The 21,563-nt window shown below is 38.5% G+C and overlaps 1 protein-coding gene across 1 annotated transcript in view; it reads right to left on the bottom strand.

Annotated features, from left to right (window-relative positions):
* Positions 1 to 21,563, bottom strand: part of OXCT1 (3-oxoacid CoA-transferase 1) — a 118,803-nt gene that overhangs the window by 76,909 nt on the left and 20,331 nt on the right. The window contains exons 5-7 of the mRNA XM_019809389.2: positions 19,920 to 20,069; positions 15,616 to 15,722; positions 13,320 to 13,380 (exon numbers count right to left, since the gene is read on the bottom strand). Coding sequence (XP_019664948.1) covers positions 13,320 to 13,380; positions 15,616 to 15,722; positions 19,920 to 20,069 — 318 coding nt within the window. The remainder of the gene's footprint in view (positions 1 to 13,319; positions 13,381 to 15,615; positions 15,723 to 19,919; positions 20,070 to 21,563) is intronic.

Raw genomic sequence — 21,563 nt, 5'->3', positions numbered from 1 at the left:
GCCTACAGTAGTGCCCCCTTATCCCTGAGGAATATGTTCCAAGACCCCAAGTGGATGCATGAAACTGAAGATAGTACCAAACCCCATATCTATTTTTTCTATACATGCTTACCCATGACAAAGTTTAATTTATAAATAGGCATTGTAAGAGATTAATAACAACTAATAATCAAATAGAACCATAACAATATACTGTAATAAAGGTTATGTGAATATGATCTCTTTCTCTCAAAATATCTTACTGCACTATAGTCACCCTTCTTCTTGTGAGGATATGAGATGATAAAATGTCTACCTGATAACATGAAGTGAGGTGAATGATGTAGGCATTTTGATGTAGCATTAGGCTACTACTGACCATCAGAAGGTGGGTCATCTGCTTCTGGACTGCAACTGACCACTGGTAACTAAAAGTGTGCAAAGTGAAACTGTGGATGGGGAGGGGGATCTTCCATATTTTTTAACTAGATACTCATTGCCAATATTTATAATACAGACTCCTAAAATTTCTTAGAATCAAACCATTGTATAACACTATCCACCTCATTTTTAATTGGAGGAAAACCATTCTAGCTTCCCAAATGTGAAGGCCCTCATTTTATAGCTGTTAGGGGACTCTTATTGTATAAGTTTTAGGAGGTTAATATACTGAATGATTTCTAACTTTGTGTTTATGGAAGTATTCTCTTTGTCCTGCAGCTATACTTAGTTGACGGAAAAATTCAATTCGCTAAAGACCTATGATCCTGCCAGTAAGGAGGTAGTAAATCACAATAAAATGTTAATACTGCAAAGTATAAAACAAAATGCACCTTAAAATACACCTTGTATCCTTTACTTTTGCTTAAGCATATAAGCTTTGGAGGCAGAAAGAAATGTGTTTGGATCTTAACTCTCCCCCTTTACTAGCTTTGTTACCATAACGTTTCTCCCTATCCTCATTTCTTTCCTCTATAAAATAAGAATAATAAAACCTAACTCAATGGATAATTATAACAGATGACATAAGGTGCTTTGCACTTAAGTGCACGGTATAAACAGTACTTATTGTCTCTGTTGTTTTTATTTTTATTATTACAAGTCTGTAACTCCTTCACCTGCTATTGTCAGTGCTGAAAATATTTCAATAATAGAGCCTACTGTACTCTGTGTAGGGCATACTTTAGTTGTATTCATTCTACTTAGACCATTCTACTGCCCCTTTTACTTCCTAGGAATGAATTTCATAAAGAAAAAGAAAAGTTTTCCATTCTATTTTCCACATCCTTATAAAACCCAGTTCTCGTCACTCTACATGTAAAATGCTACTTTGTACACTAAAAAATATGAACCAACAAAGAAGGAAAATAAACAAAAACTTTTTAGGTGCAAACATAACGCCAAAAGCATTGGGAAAAAAAATCTGTTAATAACTCACCAGGTAAAATACTTTTTATAGCAGGAATGGATTTATAGAACTACTTTTAAAATTCTATTTAATACTCCCTTTATTTCTAATGGTCTAATTCCACTTCTGAGATGCCAATTCTCAAAATGAATGAGGATTGTAAATTCCTCAAACTGAGAGAAATTTAAATTATACCAAAACTTTCAAATTCAACAGTCTTAATCCTGTAGCTTTTTATAATCAACCTGTATTTGTCTGAGTTTGGTAATGAATTTTTCTTCCCCGAGTTTTGTCTATGCCAGCAAAGCTTTTCCAAAATTTAAAATGAAACTCGAAACTGAAAGGAATTTTTTCACAAGGCAAAACTTGTATCCTTTCCTCCAATTATTAAGGAAACTAAAATAGCTTCTTTAAATGAATAACCCAGCTCCTTTTCACAAAAAGCATGAAAAAGATACTAGAATTCTTCACATTCCTGTTTAACTTCCCTCCCATGGGATTTGGATTTTAAATTCTCTTCAAAGCAATTAAATGTGGACTTAGTTATTCAGTGACAGAAACTATGTCCTAATGTTAAATTTCAGAAACTGAATGGAAGAAGTGACCTACATTCGTGGACATGAGTGGTCTTGGTTTCTACATGGAATGAACCACAGAGTAGAAAAACCATTACTTTCTAGCAGTTAAGGTATTCTTGTTTTCTAATCTCTCATTATTTCTCCCAAATTAAGCAATTGTTTCAAACCTTTTCATCTAAAAACAAACATGAGTTTGTTTTTCATGAGTTTGTAAAAATTCAATAAGGCAAAGCTTTCATACGGAAGCAGTGGAAACACACCTGCAGTCTAATTTATTTATATGTAACAGTGTGCTCCATCCTAAGGAATATGGAAAACATCTATTTTTGAACACTCAGTCCCTCTGATGTTTGCAGGCAGTGGTGTGTCCATGGCTGAACATAAACCATCCATGAATATCTGAGTCCCTTCTTATTCATTTTGTTTCTCTTGCTCCCAAAAGAATACTTACTTTCATTCAAAAGAAGTCAAGATGGATGGTTGTCAGCACAAGCAAGTTTCCTCAGGGAACAAATTTTAGTTTTCAACTCAAACCAAAATATTTGAATCTTTTGGACAAAAGTACAAAAAGAAATAAGTAGGTCATTAACTAATGTTTTATTTAAAACATGACAGGTAAGAGAGGTCATCAATTTTTGAGCATATGCAACTTAGGCTAACAACAGATTTATAAGAACCTTCCTTTCTTCAAGGTATCCACGATGTTCCCCCTTAAAAGTCATCAGTTTTTGAATGAAAGGATCAACATATTCAGGTTGATTTTAATGAGCCTTAAATATTAGGTAATTTACTGATGATTAAAGCTAACAATTTATTTGAACCACAATCTGGGTTAGTTTTTTGATAACTCATTGATAACTCAGTTAAGATTTTATAAATTGGGGATGTAATGGAGTTTTCATTCCCTTGGATCTCGAGAACTTTGGAAGACATGGAAAGGATAAGGAGGGTGAGCCTGGCCAACTGCCAGCCACTGCATAGAGTTCCAAAGCCATCCTCACTGGTCAATGAGAACACCGGCAGTCATCTGAGGTTTATTGACTAAAGCAGCTGGAGAGATCAAGGTGAGCACATAGCACTTCAGAGCTTTAGAAAACATTCAAATGCCCTTTCCCACTGGTGCTCAAAATAGACCCATGAAATGGGAAGACAGAAGATACTATAAAGAAGCTAGAACTCTAAAGTAATTTGTCCAAGGTCACGATGCTAGTGAGAGACAAAGATACAATTCTTAATCTCAGATTCTGTTCATAACAAGAAAAAAAAGACAAAGAAATATACTGAGACTCCCAAGGGCTTAGTCTCAGGACTTCTTTCCCTAAATGGTCTTTCCATTTCATGACTAATTACAAAATATATGTAGATTATTCCCAATAGTATAACCCCCTTCCAGACCTCTCCACTGAGCACTGTACATACATGTCCACGTGCACCTGCAAAGTTACCACCTGAATGCCTAAAAAAGCCAACACGCCTAGCAGAACCCTTATTTCCCCTTCTGCCAGGTTTCCTATCTCAGGAAGTGGCACACCATTGCTTGTGTCAGGTGGAGGAGTTATTTTAATCTTTGCCTTTCCTCTACCCAGCACCCCATATCCAATGCATCAGCAGTCTGACAGATTCCTGTTCCACAATACTGTCTACCTCGATTCTATCACCCTTTCCCACCTGCACGGAACCATCATCTCTTGCTGGGATCAGCGCAGTCACCTCCTCACCGGTTATCCTGCCTCCATTCATGGCATCGTAAAACCCATTCTACACACAGTACCCATGCTACAACCATGACCCTTTCATTTGTGCTTAAGTCCCACCTCCTGTAAAATCCAACATACCTACCTACCCACATTCTCAATTTTACAGTCCTTCTTACTGATGAGCATCTCAAAAATAAAGCCTTGGTGCCTGCCACAGCCTGCCAGTGGCAGATGGATCATGGACAGTCAGGACTTAAACCAAGTCTTGGTGTCCTTTCTATAAGGCCATTCAACTTCCTAGTGATCTAGCCCCAGAAATCTACCCCTATCTCAGTTTTCTCATTTGTAATATTGTAGTAAAACTGCCTCTCCTCATATGTCACCTGGTGACAAGAGGATCAAACGAGTTAATATATGTGAAAGTGCTTTGAAAAACAAAGCATGACACAAACAGAAAGTGATATAAGATGCATTCTGCTGCAGAAATGCTGCTTAAGTAGGGAGTTTTCTGAGCTTCTGTTTACAAGAGAGAGGAGTTAAGTAAATCTAGCTAACATAACTGACTTTTGCCTCTTGTCATGAGAATACGTGTAGGCTGGTTCCAGCCTTCTCTATTGCTTCAGAGGACTGGTGCTATATACAAGAAAGCACAGGGCTGCCCTGGTTAAGTCCCTGATTTCCCGATTTACCTTACCAACAAACAAGAAATAACCAGACAAATCCCAAGTGTGTTTCTGACTAAAAACAAAACAGGAAGCTAAAAGCCACAGTTCGGAAGGCCGAGAAAATCAGCCTCACCATGCCCAAAGTCTCTCTACTCCTCTTCCTCCCTCTCTCTCTCTCTCTGGGATGCGGAGAAGATGAAAGCCCAGGGCTGTAGGATCCCTTCCAATGCCAGAAACACAGGATGACTCCAACTCCAGCCAGCCAGCCAGCAGGAGCTGGCGCTGCATGCCCGACATGGTCAGGTTGCAGAAGTCCTGAGGTACCGACATTCACCTGGCTGTGAGCTGTGGACACAAGAAACTGGCCCTCAAGTATGAGACAAGTCAAAGAGGCAGGAAAAGGCAAGATGCTTCTAATAGAATCAGTCTATTGATTCATGATAATATGAAAGTCAGATTTACTGACAAAGACATTGAGATTTCAAAGAAATTATAGCAACTGTGGACGAATATGCAAGTTGTATCTGATCTTCCTTTCATTACGGTTGCCCCCCAAAAAAGGCCTGCCAAATTGCACATTCATTGCACTACCACACAAATTCTTATTATTCAATTTAATTCTTCACTGATTTTTTTTCAAACCAGCTATTATTCTATTTCAGTTCCACTTGAACCCACTGGTCTTTTAAGAAATAATACTGAGTGACATTTAAGATATTCAGACTACAGAAATGGAAATCAGGCTGTAAATTAAGGGTCTGCAAACTTGTTCTCTGAAGTCCAGTTAATATTTTAGGCTTCGTGGACTCTGTTACATATTCTTCTTTTTTTAATAACCCTTTAACAATATAAAAACATTCTTAACTCTGTGGTACTAAAAGAGGCCATGGACTATAGTTTTGCAGACTTTCTAAATAATAACTGTGAGCTAATAGTACATAGAACATATACAGTTACATATAATATAAATCAGTCTTTCATTTAACATGACTCATACTAGTTCTACAGGTTTCTTTTTCCTGAAGCAGGTACTAAACTAGGAATGTTTTATATTACAGAAGGATGAGGAATACACCCTGATTATTTTTCAAGAGGCAAAAAATTCTGCCCAGGTATTTTTTCCCCTCCCTACGCGGTCATGGATAAAAAAATGTTCACTAAGAATTAATGAAGCATCCTTTAGAACATACATACTTATAGTAAAATGTAAAAGCCTAAGTTTATACAGTGCAAGTTGATAAAATGCAGATTTGTGAAGCCTCAAAAATTATAAATAGATACAAAATCAAAAAGCCAAAAATAGAATAAAATTCACCAATCCATCAAAATAACACATCCATCCATGTGTTATTAAATGACTTTCAGGATCTTTGCACTAACAATAAAAAAGAGCACCAAAATTTTGTAAGGATAATGGCATACAAATGACTTGCTGTAATTGGTATTTCTACCCCACAATGCAATGAAGTCCATTGTACCTGAGATAATGGAACTCTCTCACATAGCTGCTGCGTTGTTACCAAGCAACGAGAAATAAAATGTCAGGATTAGCACTTGATTTAACATATTTTTATCACCAATAAACCATGTTTCTATTCTGCTGTTCTTCTGGATGTAAATGGTCATTAGTCTAAGAATTATATTTAGTAATCTATAAGAGTATGCAAAAAAAAAAAGAAGAAGAAGAAGAAAGAAAAAAAAGCAGTAAAGTTAACACCAGGCATTCACCAAGTCCATTCTTTTTTAATATTTACTGTTTCTTTGGTGGAAACAGCAGAATTAACATAATAATAAGTTCTACTACTGAGATTATTTTTGCCAAAACACTCAAGTACAATTTGTCTTAATAAATACATCTTCATTAGCATACAGATATTTTCAAACCAATGTAGCATTTCATGAAAATTCAATGGTCTTTAATGGTCATGAATGATCTTTAAATACTTCATTACTCTGCAATAAGTAGAGTCAATCAGTTCAGTCAGTTAAGCTGTGTAAGGAAATTATCATCTTATCTGTCAAAGGATTGTATATCTGGCTAAATTTGTAGCATAAGAAACTTACAGAGATTTCTTTCAGAGTGGTTTAGAATAATTATAAAATGAAATACAAAGCATGAATAAAATCTTAAAACTAAAAAACTATGAGAGAAAGAAATGTAAATTAAAAGATATTATATAATTTAACAGGTCTAAAAACAAAATCAGTATAAATGATATCCACTGCTTACCACAACCATCCCAAAAGTTAACACAGGGGCAAGTGATGCATTCTGCCAGGGTTCATGGGGGTTTGGAGGAAAGAGGGTATTCGTTCTTTCCATATTGTATCAAACAGCTCTCTTACCTCCCCCCGCCCTTTTTTAAAAAAGAATTTCTGTCAAGTGTTCAACTCAACTGGCCCGGGTGGATAATGTAAAGAAGACTGGAATAACTAGTTTCTTGCTGTCCTCATTCTAGTTAACTAACTGAAGTAGAGTTTTACCAGGTAAATACTTAAGGGGACACAGTGAATGTCAAACTTGACATTCTAGTCAGATTCTCATAAATATCATGTTTCCACGTGTCAATCAGAGATTTGTGTGTGTAGAATGAGTTCCATACAGGCAGGACCACTAGCTGCCCAGGTATAGATATGTTTGCTCCAAATTGAATCTGTCTAATGAGGTCTCTTCACTGGTTAGAAGTGCTTATCTTATGTGGAGAGAAGCTTTAATTTTTTTCTGTTTATACCTATGTTTTTTCTTTTTACTGTCTCTTGCAAAAATTATGAGTTTCACTACTTAAGAAGCTGTAATATCATAAGGCATTAGCAATGTCAAGATTAAGAATAAAAGACACTTAGGAGGAAAGAATTATGTTTATCCCTCAGGCATTTTTGTGTTCTCTAAAGCAGGAAGGAAGATAACTAAAGTCTCTAAAAACATGGATACATTAATTGGCCTGCTTGGTGGAGATTAAATGTTCACAGAATCCATTGATGTGATTAAGTCATGTCATTAAAATCCACTGTGTTCCCACCTTCTAATTGTAAAGTGAAATAACAAACAGTTTGATCACTTCTGCTAAGATAATTCACAGGGAGTTATCAATGCAAAATTCTCCAAACAGGGCCAGAAAGAGTCACAAGAGCCAGGAGGCTCCAATCTTAGAATCATTCTCCATTCATCTCAGAGTTTTAAAGTCAGATTTAGGCCTAATCATCTCTTGGGCAGTATTACAAAGTGAACGAAAAATACAAATCCTATTTCCCATAGCCTCAGAAGGAGACATTGCCGTTCCCCTCAAGAAAGCTACCCTCATGGAAGCTCCTCAGCCTAACCACCCTGCACTGAACAAGGGAGAGTAGGTCATCCCTATTCCTCAAACCCACCAGGAATGCTCTCACCACACGCCTTTCCACCTGCTACTCCTATCGCCTAGACTGCTCCCCCTCCAAGAGCTGCAGAGCTGGTATCCTGATGTCCTGGGGGTCTCTACTCAGAAGTCATTTCACTGAGGCCTTTCACTGACCACCTTATCTAAACCTTCACTTTCTTCTCCTGACATTTCATGTTCCTTTTCATGCTTTTTGTTTTTTCTCCTTCACACACATCATCATACGGCATGGTACGTACTTCCCTCATGTACTGTATCTCATGTCTATCCTGAGCAGCGGAACATAAGCTCCATGAGAGCAGGAATGTGTCTCTGTTTCATTCACTGCTGGACTTGACTGAACCTAGAAAAGTACCTGGCACACTAGAATTTCTGACCTTCCTTGAACTCTCCTTAAAATGTGGCTGAGATATAATATCTGGTGCTTTTTACAGATAATAAAGGAGGAGAAAAAGGGAGAGGGGATACAGATGAGGCGGGCATGACCATGGGCTGACAGTCATTGCAGCTGAGGGATGAGCTCAGGGGGCTTCACTGTACTCTTCTGTTTACTGTTGCACAGGTTCATCACGCTTCATTATAAACATCAAAAACAAAAAATTTTAATATCATTTATATTGCAATCAATCTTCACCCTTCTTCACCCACCAATCAGAAATGACACGTCTGCTCAGCAGAACGGCAGCATGCCATCTTTTCCGCTAGTTGATCTCCCACGGAGACACGGCACGTGCCAGGCGTTAGTAGAGAACACAGAAGGCACAGTTCCCAAAGCTCGCCTCTTCTAACACAGGTCTTAGGATAGCACTCTGGGAAGGAATTTTCAATATGACCATACCTTACGATTAAGAGCATTTTTTTTAAAGGGACTGATAAAACACCATATTCCTGATAATGGTCACGGCTGCAGGGGATGCAGGCGGATGAGGAGTATGAGCAATCTTCTCATTCTTACCTCACGTGGGTTCACAGGTGTTCAATATATTATTATGCTTCATAACGCACATCGGCTACATGTATACAATATTTGCATGCATCAAGTATCGTGGAAGCAATTCTTTCATACTCAAATATGTACCTATACCATAATGTGAATATTATAAAAATAATTTTGTTCAAGTTGTGATAATAAATATACAAAATGTTTTAACTAAAAGCTGAAATTAGCTAAAATAGAAGAGGCTCTGTATAAACCATGCTGTCCTCTAACACCAGCCACGGCACAACCCTGACGAAACCAGCTGGGCTATTTCCGTCTCAGGCAGCCTCAACAGCCTTCGGTGGCTGAGTCAGACGACCTTTTCTGACAGAGCAGGCGTGCCAGGTTGCTTGCAGGAGACAAAAGCTCAACAGTCTCCTGAGTGAAGCACTCCAACCCCTCCCCCTGGGTTTTTTAAGTCACTTTTTAAAAAATGCAGAAACAGGTCACTTCCAAGGTAGTGGGATAGGCACCCAGAAGACCAGCAGAGGGGCTCACCGGGAATTGAGGGGATAAGAAGACCCCTCCAAAAGCTAAATGAGTTCCCTTAGGAAGACAGGACAGTCCTCACTTCTCATTAAACACACAGAATGCAACACCAAGAGTCATTCCCTGTCTGGTTTTGCACTTAAACTTGTGAAGTTTATCAGGGAAGATGCCTGCACCCACTCAAAGAGAAGGAGGTCCAGAAATATCACTGTCTGGGCCAAAAAGAGAAACATCTTTCTGGCATGTGTGCCAATACGTGCACCCACTTGTACTATTTTTCCCAGTAGCCACCCAGTTCCTTAAGGGGATGGTGGCGGGAGGGGCGGGGGGGGGCGGTACAGCCTGCATTCACTGTATCACAACTTTGTGGTGAAGTATGCAAGTGTGAATGCAATATTCACACTGATTTTATTAAAGGGGAAAACAGACACACTGGCTCACCTCATTGGCTTTATACAACTCGCACGCTTACGAAGAACACATCTGAAAGCGGAAACTCTTCTGGAAAGCAGGAATAGTCCCCTTTTAGAGAAACTGAAAATAACTCATATTGAGGGTGAATTTGATACTCTCTTTAATTCAAGATAAACACCCTGGTTTACTTCTTGCAGAAAACATTTACTGTAAATTAATTAGAGAAGAAACTACAAACAAACAAAAAAAGGAAGAGGCAACTCTATGTTCCTTTGCCGCTCTGCTTCTAAAGCCAAAAATAATTCTGAGATGCCTAGGGGAACCATCGTTAATATTATATTTATAGTTCTGCCCTGCTTAAAACTCAAAATACAGGACGTAAATGCGGCAAAAGGCTGCAAAGGCGCTACACTGTGGAGCGGCACGGAGCTTCGGGAGACAGGCTTGAACCCAGGCTCTGCTTCAGAAAAGTCCACTAGTTCCTCCTCTATGAGGGAAAGGAGATGAGCTAAGAGTTCTCAAAAATATTTTCTGACTGTCTGAAGGTCCTAGAGCAGACATTCAGTCACCACATTTAGGGAAATTTGTGAGGAGCTGCAAGGTTCAAAGAGGCTACNGCTGCAAGGTTCAAAGACAGAATGAACTGAGGTGAAGGCTGAATGGACCCATCACAGAGCTACTGATCACAGGGTGAGGCTTTTCTCAAAGCCAGCTCCAAGGTATGTGGTTGTGGAGGAGAAAAAGACCATGATCGGAATAACTGGCAAGAAAGAACAGGAGAGAAAAATAAATTAGCCAACAAGCTCTCGGCTTGATTCTAATAGTTATCATTGAAATGGACGACTTCCAGAGACTCAGTATCTTTCAAAAGTTTGAAAAATCATCCATTTATGATGATTTGAGGGTATTTTATAAAATAATGGAAAAGAGCCGACACCTGGAATCCATCTATGGTTCTGTCCTGGGTCTACTAGCTGTGTGACATCAGGTCACATATTTAACCCTCTGTACTTTAAAGTCCTCATCTGTAAAATAAGGATACTGGTTCTGACCTTATAAGACTATTATGAGGATGACAAAAATAATATGCACATAAAGTATACAGCAGTGACTAATACATAATAAATACTTGATTAACAGTAGCTACTATTATTGTTAATAATTAGCAGGCAGGAGAAAATATGGGTGATTTATGATCTCTGAAGATTCCTGTTTAATACCACACTGCAGAGACCCACTCATAATCATCCACGCCACTAGGATCACCACCAAATAAAGCAGGACAGGAATAGAAGAGAATTACAGAATCCAGGAGGTCTGTGCAGAAAACAGAGTGCACAGAACATAGCAAAGAATAGGATCTGGAGGTCCAGAGTACTCACCAGACTCAGAATAATACAAAAGTCACAAAGTCAAAATGAACTTTTCATATACCATCCCCAATTCCAAATGGTTTTCGTCTTTTAAGAGAACACAGTTCTTATAACTCGACTTACAAGCATGTGGACCTCTCTTACTATCGAGCTTATGATAATCCATTATCTAAAAGCTGTTTTGCTTAGATTCCTGAGCTAGAATGACAAATTAGATTTCATCTTGATCATTATAACTAAGCTCTGTCCAATCAAACTTTTCACAGTGATGATGTTCTATATCTGTGTTGACACTATCATTGACAGTAGTCGCTAACCATATGCAGCTACTAAAGAGAAAATGAATTTTTACCTTGTTTAATTTTAATTAATTTAAATTTTAAACATCACTCATGCCTAGTGGCCACCATGTTGACATTGTAGGTATAGTCAGTTGGGAGTGGCTGATGGAAGCACTGTATTGAAAAGGATCCCACAGTGAGTCTGCAACTAGCAGGAAAGAGTGCAGGGATGGATAGAGATGTCTGTTCACAGACAAGGCGGGGCTAGCCTTTACCATACTCACAGGCTCGGTTAAATGAATTGATCTCCCTATCCCATACGCTAAAAAAAGCTCCTCTCTTTTCTAGTATCTACCGTGATTCTCAGACACCTGAGGGTCATTTTCTGTTCTTAGAAGAAATAAGACTGGCTGCAAAGAACTGGGTTAAAGGAAGAAGAAGAAGGAGAAGGAGAAGAAGAAGAAAAGAACTTCAGCCAGGACAATGCATAATGCCCTTGGTATTCAGAGAAGGAATATTAGTTCCAGGAAGTGTTACAAAAGCACATAAAATCAACAGGGTTAAACTACCAATTATTTTAAGCTAGGTTATAGGGTTTTTTTTTTTTCAGTGATGTTGTATATATGTGCCATGGACAGGTCATTGAGATGATTCAATAAATTTAAAAAAAACCCAGATTACACAGCGAGAGTAAACCACATTGTCCATTTTGAATGCAGAGAATATACTAAAGCCATTGCAAAAGAAACCACCATGCCTGGGTTGAAAATTACCACATCCTCCAGGACTTTAAAAATAACACACTTCACTTTCCAAGAGAGGAACAGAATTCTAACATTTGATTTTTCAAAAATACCACTGTACTGCCTCCATGAAATACCATCTTGGCCAAACGTATGCAGGAGTCCAAAGAGGCCACATATGACACTACCATCATGAGAAAACCACGAATGTATATTCCCATTTCCAGATCTTACGATAGGTTCCTATAAGGCTCTCCCAAAGAAAATCTGTCTCAAACTTTCATGAAAATTTGGTTCCAGGGTGATTCGCAAAGCCTCAAGTTAAGAATCATTTTGAAGTCTCCTTTCAGGTTCAAATCCATATAAACAAAATGGCAGGGTTTGGGTGTAAGCCACCTATTTTTATTTTTTCTTTTCTTTTATTTATTTATTTTTAAAGATTTTATTTATTTATTTGACAGAGAGAGAGGCAGCCAGCGAGAAAGGGAACACAAGCAGGGGGAGTGGGAGAGGAAGAAGCAGGCTCCAAGCGAAGGATCCTGATGTGGGACTCGATCCCAGGACTCTGGGATCACGCCCTGGGCCAAAGGCAGACGCTTAATGACGGAGCCACCCAGGTGCCCTTAAGCCACCTATTTTGTCTCTAGATAAAAATCTCTAGAGAGACTCTAGAATTAGTCAAGTCTCTCCCACACCATGAGATGTCCAAAGAAGAGTCAGCTAGTTCCTTAATTCAACTGCTCCAAAGAGAACCACATCAAAGCAATTACTTGTACTACCCTCCTTCTTCCTTAAAGAATTCACAGTGTCAAACACAGTAAGATAATGATATAACTTACTATTTTTCTAGGATTCTGTATATAAAAATGAATCTTGCAATTTTACCCAAGGAGGTCTATTTTATTCAAAGGACTGTTATAAGCTAGCCAGTCTCACAGCTTGATCCCAAAAAGAACATTCTAGTGAGGCCCTAGCCAACCAGAAAGCTAATGTTACAGTAAAATTTCAACTATTACATATTTATTTTTTAAAAGATTTTATTTATTTATTTGCCAGAGAGAGAGAGTAAGTGTACGGCAGGCAGAGGGAGAAATTGAGCAAGGAGCCCAGTGTGGGCCTCAATGAAGGACCCTGGGATCACGCTTAACCCACTAAGCCACCCAGGTGCCCCTCAACTAATACATATTTAAATAGAATCATTCAATATCCAAAATTTAAAAGCGGTCATTGTTTATCCTCCAGAAAACAAATGAACTGTCGTACATTTTCTGAACCAATACATACCAGCAAGTTTAGAAAGCAACCTCTGGAAAGCAGAAATAACCTCTTCTCTTACCTCTACCACTGTGGTTTCTGCAGCTTTGCACATTGGCAAATTGAAATTTCTTGCACTCTTCCTATATTAGGAGTGGGGGAAAGTGGGAAAAGATAACCAAAAATAAGCGTTTCTCTCAGCTTTAATTATAGATTTAAATAATTTCTTTAAATTAAAAATCTGTAACTTTTAAAAAAGAATGTATCATATTTTCCATAAGTGTTAAAACAATTTTATAAATAAAAACAATGGCCGCTTCATTCAATTACAAGTTTTATGGAGCTGAAGGAAAGAGGGCCTACTTTTCATGTCCAACATGTAGATCACATACAGAAAGATAAAACAGATACTAATAAATCTACTCTATTTAAAACTAATTTGGCTAAATCTTTTAACTGGGATGCCACTTTGTTTCTACAGTTATCTATTTCACTAAACTTACTCTTGTTAAAATATTAAGAAAAGTAGAAGTACTTTATATGAGAAGGTATAGTAATTATATTCTCTATTGAAGAGAGACCTATCGCTGAAATAAAATGAACCATTCATTGGTAATGTGTGAGTCATCTATAAAGATCATTCCGGGGGACCAATTTCTAATGAAATTTTTTTAAGTACAACACCCACATTAGACCCTGAGGTGTAAAAATTTCCAGAAAGTGCCAATTTTGCTGATGGTTTTGCACTCAAGTTCTTAAATTAATGCATCACCACCATCCATAAAAATTTTAATGTATTTTTTTGTTTCTGAGGGTGTAAGTTGATTTACAAAAACCCTTATTTGATAAAGGGAAATGGGTTGGATCTCTCATTTACTAGCACTTTTAGGCCACCACCATTTATCTCGCTTAGATTCAAGGATAAATATAAAGACAGGTGTGTCCCTGAGAGGGAAGTCCTTGGGTACTTTCCCAAGTTGATAAGCTGGATTCCACCAGACGTCCAGCATGTCCATCCTCGAAAACTCCAAGGGCAGCATGGCCAGAGGCAAAGGTGTGCAGGGCTGTCCTAACAATGGCCTAGATAGACCTTTTACCAGTTGTCCCACTAACAGTGAAGGTCATCCTAGAAGTAAGGATCTTAAGGATCTAGGTCACCTGACCATTGCTGAAGAGCAGTCTCATCTCCTATCAATAACCGCAGGCATAAGTCAATGCTGAGAACAGCCCTTGTGCAAGTCCTTAGATATTACAGCCAGGCAATGAAACACACGATAAACTCACGGAAATAGTTTAAATAATTCATTTCCATTAGCGTCTATACAATTCCATTAATCTTTTTTAAAACGCAACTCAACTTTGCAAACATTATACCAAGATGTCAAATAAGGTAGACATGGTGCAAAATGTGTAACTGCCAAGATCAGTTGTAATCAAAAACTGGTTGAATTAAAGAAATCAAATCTAGCATTAATATCATATAAGATCTTCAGAAATGAACAAAAACAACATGAGGATAGTCACTGAGAATTTAACTGTGATTTCACCAAAGGTGCATTTGGTAAAGATAAAAATTATTACTAAAACAGTAAGTGACCATATTACAAGAAAGAAAACTATTTCTGTAACCTAACAGATTTAAAGACGTGTATGTATATATTCAAAAATGGTACAATTTTCAAAACAACCATATAATGTATAAATCCAAGATACTAAATACTTGGTATTTAGTATGCTCAGGGTAATCAAAAGATTTTGAAATCTGTTAAGGCTTTCGCTTAGTATCTGTGGCTATCCAAATAACAAGAATAAAAGCGTAGCATTATCAAGATAATCAACTTTTCAGACAGAACCTACGTAAGTATTTCTTAGCAGACACCAACAGGACTGGAAAAGAACTGACCTAAATGGTTGTTAGCAAGCTCTTTCCAGAATACCAAAATAATTTGGGCATTTTAAGACAATGGATATTAATAACAATATAAAAATTAAATATAATTGCGTGCTTTTCTCACATTTGCTAAGTATGTCTCAACATTGTAACTTGTCCTGCTAACTAAAATACACATGGAAAAAGTTTGTATATGACTATATACAAGGGTATATGGATTCAAAATAGCTACCAAGTGGCACGCTGTGGGCACCACCCAATCAGAACAGATTCCCCCAAGTACACCACATCAGCAAGACCCCACAGCAGCAGCCTTGCACACATATACACACACAAAACCGTGGGCTTGTTTGACTGTAAGCCACTTTTTAAATGAATTTTTAAACAGCAAACACATCAAGATACCCGTTTTGTAATCATGATTTAGGAAATGTAAAGTTGCTGAAATGCACTTCACTAATATTTTTTTAAAAAACCATCATACTACCTGAAAATCACGTTTCCTGCTTGGTCTGCCTTCCAGGCTTTCACCAAAGCAAAATCTCCTGTAATTGCTTCCTCCAAAATAAAATGCTGACCGTTAAACTCCCTCACCTGCAGGAGACAAAGAGGGCACTGTCAGGTATGTGCTCTGATAGGAGCAGAGAATAAGGATACAAGCCTGGTCAAGGAAGGTGTCTCAGAGGGCGAACAACCTAAATGGACATCTCAAGGGTGAGTAGTGGTAGGAAACTAGGATTTAGTCAAAGTGTTGGAGGGGGAAGCGAGGGAACAGCATGTGCAAAGACTCAGCAGCAAGAGAGAGTTTGGCAAACTTGAGGAACTGAAAGTTCCATATGCTTAAGGCATAGACTGTATGTTAGCACCCTTTTTATTATTTGTGTGCATAAGTTATATATATAGAACATGAAAAACAGCCCATCTTTCTCTCCACCCTGGGGTGGGTTGGGGGGGGGGACAAAACTACATAAGCTGCATAAAATGGCCAATGTATTTTGTACATAAAATAGTTACAAAAATCCATTCATCTCTAATTAATCTATAACCATCTGTTGAAATTTTAATTGGAATTCCTAGAATTTGCAGATGAAACTAGAAAACTGACATGCCATAGCTTTCCGCCTGTGAGCATAATATATGCCGATGTTTTCTGAAGCCTTCTTTTCCCTCTTCGAACTGCTCTTAATTTTTCTCCAAAAAAGCTTTGTATATGTTTCTTAGGTTTACTCATAGGTACTTCGTGGTTTTTTATGCTACTATGTGTATCCTATGTTCTTCTATTACACCTCCTCTCTGTCATTACTGGTCTAATGGAATGCTTTTGATTTTTGTATGTGTACTGCCTTTTAATTCCACTACAGATGGAGTGGGGAGAAGGGAGAAGAAGCATAAAGTAAAACTACGCTGTGGCATTTCGTTCCTTTTTTTTTTTTTTTCTTCTTGGGGCTTGAGCTCTGGGAATTGAAACAAAGAAGAGAGGAAAGAACATCCGTGCTGTGTTCCATCCCACACAGGACTGGAACCATGGGGAGGCAGAACTCCATTCTCGATCGTACCCCACCCTCTAGTGGACAAACTGCGCGCATAGTACAGAAAGCTGCGGGACAAAGTTCGGTACATCTACTTTTCTTTATGGTTTAAAGCAGAAATCCCTTCTTAAAGAACAGCTTCTTTAAGACCTTATCCCACCTTCCTGCTAGAGAATATTAATGAATTCAGGGGATCACTGAAGAAGGAGGGTCTTACTACTGTGAAACTTAGACAAATCACATGGAAGGTATTTATAAACTGTACATCAATACATCGCTTTTTAAAGAGTTTTATGTAGTTCAAAGTCATTACTGTAAACACCAATGATGACAGATGAGTTACGTTGCATACAGATCTAGAAAACTGCATGCAACTTTACATATATGCTGATCCAAGGCAATGTGAAAAAAATTGACTTTTCTTCTCTATTCCAATTGTATAATTTCCTGATGGGTCTACAAACCAGCAGCTGCTGATGCTAGCCATTCTAAAGTTTTAAACCAGGGAAGGGATGAGTTTGGCCATACTAGCTCTTACACTCACTTGAAAGAGTTGTGCTTCCTGGTCACCACTTCCTCTTTTTTCAGTCCTCTCTTGAATCCGCTCCAAATTTCCACCATTCCAGAAAAATCCTCTCTTCCAGAAAAGTCATTCTTTAAGGTCACCCATGACCTCCATGTTTCTAAACCCAATGCTCAATGCCCTGTCCTGTTACCCCACCTCTTCTCACTCTGACACAACTGATCACTTCCTCCATTGTAAAACTGCCCTTGTCTTTCAAGTTACCAGACTCCCCCTGGTTTTCTCTTCACTTACTAAACACTTCCCCATTCTTCTTTGCTGCTTCTTTTCCTCTTCCCACCCTTCAGATGCAAAAGAGGTATTCTCTACCTGTACTCCAGCTCTAGACACTCAGCTAGTCCCACAGATTGAAATACTGTATGCTGAAGACGCCAAAGCTCCTATCCCAGCTCTAAACCCTTCCCAAACTGGAGAAGACTGAGCAACTTCTGTTGGAGCTAAAGGACGTTTCAAATGCACCCAGGCCCAGACAAGGCTCTTTGATTACCCCCCATATTTGCCCATCTCAATAAGCAGCATGCTTGGTTCTTGTCATTCCTCACACCCCATAACCAATCCACTGGTGAATCCTGCTGGCTCTGCTAGCACCATATGTCCTGATTCCAACCATCTCCCACAAGCCCCACTGTTAACCACCTCAGTCTAAACCACTGCCACTCCCACTTGGATGGATACAACAGCTTCTTAATCTCTCTCACTGCTTCTGCTCTTGGAACCCTACCAAAAAACTCTCCACCCGGCAGCCACAGTGATTCTTCCAAAATGTAACTCTAATCACATCACTCTCCCACGTCTGAGCTCGCTGTGCTGTCCTCTCACCACTCAGTAAAACCCAAACTCATGTGATCTGGTTCATGCCTCCCTTCAGCCTACCACCCTACTGCTCTCTGCCTCGTTTACTCTGTTCCAGTCTCACTGTCCTATGGTTTCACAAATAGGGCTAGCCTGCCTCAGGACCATGTCCTTCCCCTTCCTTCTGACCAGAGCACAGCCCTATAATCTTTGCCCACTCATTCTCCCGTTTTATTCTGATCTCTAACAACGGTCACTTCCTCAGAGGGGCTTCCCCTGACCCAATCTGGAACACCCCTTCCCTGGCCAGTGACCATTCTCTCTACCCTTATGCTACTCAATTTTTCTTCATGGCACTTTCATTATTAAGTCATTCCTTGTCAGTTCCTCCACTAGCAGGGGGACTTGGTCTAGATCATCCCCTTTTCTACCACACTTGGGTCAGTACCTGGAAAATACCACTGAATTAAGAAATTTACTTACCTCCTCTTCCTACCATAAGTAGGGGAAATAAAGAGCCAACACGAATCATTTCAAGAAATTATTTGTTAATTATTTGTCAAGAAATTATTTGTCCGAGGTAATTCAAACGAAAGTATAAAACTACCAGATTTGTACACCTGACTCGAGGTAAAAATGAACCCAGGCATTCAGGACAGACTCCAGTCTATCCTGTGTTTTCCCAGGGCAAGTTAATGCTCTAGCTTCTAGCAAACTCTCAAAGTATTAACCCAATTTTTCTGGGCATCATTATCTATATCACTAAGATCCATTTTAATAATTAGGCTCCTGTCTTACTGTATCAAAAACTTTTTAAAACTAATTAGGCAGTAAAGAAAGAAGTAAGATAGAATATTAAAAAATGTTAATCAAAGCTTTGAGTCAATATAGGTCATTCTAAGCAGAAAGACAAAGCTCCAGATGGAGGACGCTGCTAGAGACAAACACTGAACAGCAAGGGGCATGTTCGGTGACCTTCTATCTTCTCTCAAAACACTGAGATGCAGGACTAACATCCCTATAAGCNAAAAAAAAAAAAAAAAAAAAAAAAAAAAAAAAAAAATCATAAAATTGCTATAGGCAAGTGTGGTAAGGGATCCCTCAATTTACTAGGCTGTAATTTCCTTAGAGCTAAGCTCAGCATTTCTGCAGCCTGTGTTAATGCCCTCAAGCCACATGGCCAGGGAGAGGGACTAAAAATGCAGTAATGGAATACTGGCCTGTGAAATTTTTACAAATGGCTCAAATCTGAGTATCCCGAATATCTATATGTAGAGTCCTATTCTTTCCTAATATGTGAGTGAAGTTACCTAGTGTAAAGGCACTCCATCCCACCCAGCACTTTAAATAAAACTAAATTATTCAGTCAGCTCAAGTATGTCCAGCGCACAAAATGAAGGATAAAGGAGAGAGGATGAACACTCTATCTTATTATGTAATTACAACTGTCCCCTCCTTTTCAAACTGTAGACAAACTTGTGATGTCCTTGGCTTTTTTTCCTCCTTCATCCACATCCAGAAGAGGCTTGAGAATGACAAGTTTAATACGATATATGTCATACACCTACTCTCTTTTCCACATGAGCATGATCAGAAGTTATAAATGCTCCTATATTTGTTCAAACCTACCACAAAACTAATCTTGACTCACACGTCTTATATACATTACAGTTTCTTTTCTTCTCATTTATTTATTCTGGTTTCTCTATGTGATTTTAATTATTGACAGATGCTCAGTTTTAGCTGAAATTTTACCTAGCATACACACGTAAATGAAGGACAGTGTCTCTTCTCACACAGAGCAGAATTTATCTTATCTACTGAGTCCACCTGGAATCCTACACTGAAAGAGCTATCCCAGTATTACTGGATGAGAGCACTTCTTACCTCTCTTGGCTTACTGGCAATGGCAATGCTGCCATCTTTGTTGTATTTGATCGGTGCCCCTCCTTGCTGCACCAGGGTCCCGTACCCGGTGCTGGTGTAAAATGCAGGAACTCCGGCCCCACCTGCACGAATTCGCTCTGCAAGCGTGCCCTACAAGTGAGCAACCAACATGCCATAAGAAGTTCATTAAGCACACTTCTGTATATGGACACAGAAACATTTACAGACACGGTTCCTCTCTCTAGAGGTTTATCATTCTAAACAGTACCTTGCACTGTATATCGCTGTATTTTGCTAACACTGCATGCTAGATTAATTGAAAACAAGTATTGCCCCTCTAGACAACAATCTCTCGATTCTTAATCCACATTCAAATGTAACTGCTTCTTTGTATCATCATGCTCTCAGCTTTCTGGTCTCTCCCTGCTCTCCTGACATCATATTCTCCATCAGTCTATTTGTAATATTTTAAAATCAATTTTCAAACCTGAAGTATGTCACTTTAACTACATATATTTTTAAAAAGTATTTAAATTTTGTGTTTTCTGTGTGCCCTATGTAGGATAGCCTGAAGCTTATCATGAATAACAATGCCATTATTATATAATATGTTCCCTTACTTAGAGTTTATTCTAAAATATTCTTATAAGCATTTTATCTACATTATCTAACTAAGGGGAAATCCAAAGTTAGGCAACGAGTACAGCATTCAGTTAATTTGGTTTTTAAAAGCTAAGAGTACTTCAAATTTTATCTCAGAGTAGAAACAACTGTATGCGAAGCTTCTGTGTATCTTCTTTTGATCATCTTTACCCCCTTCCTAGGTACCAGCTATTCAAACCTGCTTTCCCACCCAGTTTCCCCATAGAGGAATAACTCTGGCCCTGAATATTTCCGAACACCCACCCTAACCCTAAAACCTATCGTTACAGTCTAGCTACATCATATTCATACTACATAACTGCCCGGTCAACCAGTTGTAAAAACTAGTTTAGGGATTAATAATATTACATCAGAATTATCTCAACCTGAAAACAATTTTCTACCTTGACTGGGTTTTTTAAATACTAAACTCGAAGCAGGAACTAAAAGTTGGGACTTCAGACACAGAGTCATTGAAGTAGGTGGGATAATCTGGGGAAGGCAGGATCTGAGGCATAACTGACAATCTTCCAGGTAACAGTTTCTCTATTCTATCTAATAAACAGAGCTAACTCCATTTTGTACTGTATTTTAAGTTAATAACAGTCACAAGATTAAATCATCAGAACAACCGTAATAACACTCCCTACTATAAAATATTTTTGATGTCTACCCTCCTTGAATACTTTATTCCTGCTCTCTGTCCAAGTGGGCAAGGACCTAAAAGTGGACAATTTCTACAGACAGGCTCTCTGCAACCCCTCTACATCCAAACCCCAAAGGGAGCCCTAATCCCTACCATTGCCAGAGCCAATGTTTATTTACCTGCCACTAAGTCGGGGAGAGTGACACTGACCTCTTTCAGCTTAAAGAAGGAATATAAAAGAAATACTAAGGAACTCCCACATATATGCCCTCTGACAAAAGAAGGGATAATGCAAAAGATAACAGAAGTAATTGAAAGGTTAATTTTCAAGTGCTCCACAACCCAAAGGAAAAGGT

Source organism: Ailuropoda melanoleuca, chromosome 3 (assembly GCF_002007445.2).
Source record: "Ailuropoda melanoleuca isolate Jingjing chromosome 3, ASM200744v2, whole genome shotgun sequence".
NCBI lineage: Eukaryota > Metazoa > Chordata > Mammalia > Carnivora > Ursidae > Ailuropoda > Ailuropoda melanoleuca.
This window is presented reverse-complemented; position numbering and strand designations above follow the sequence as displayed.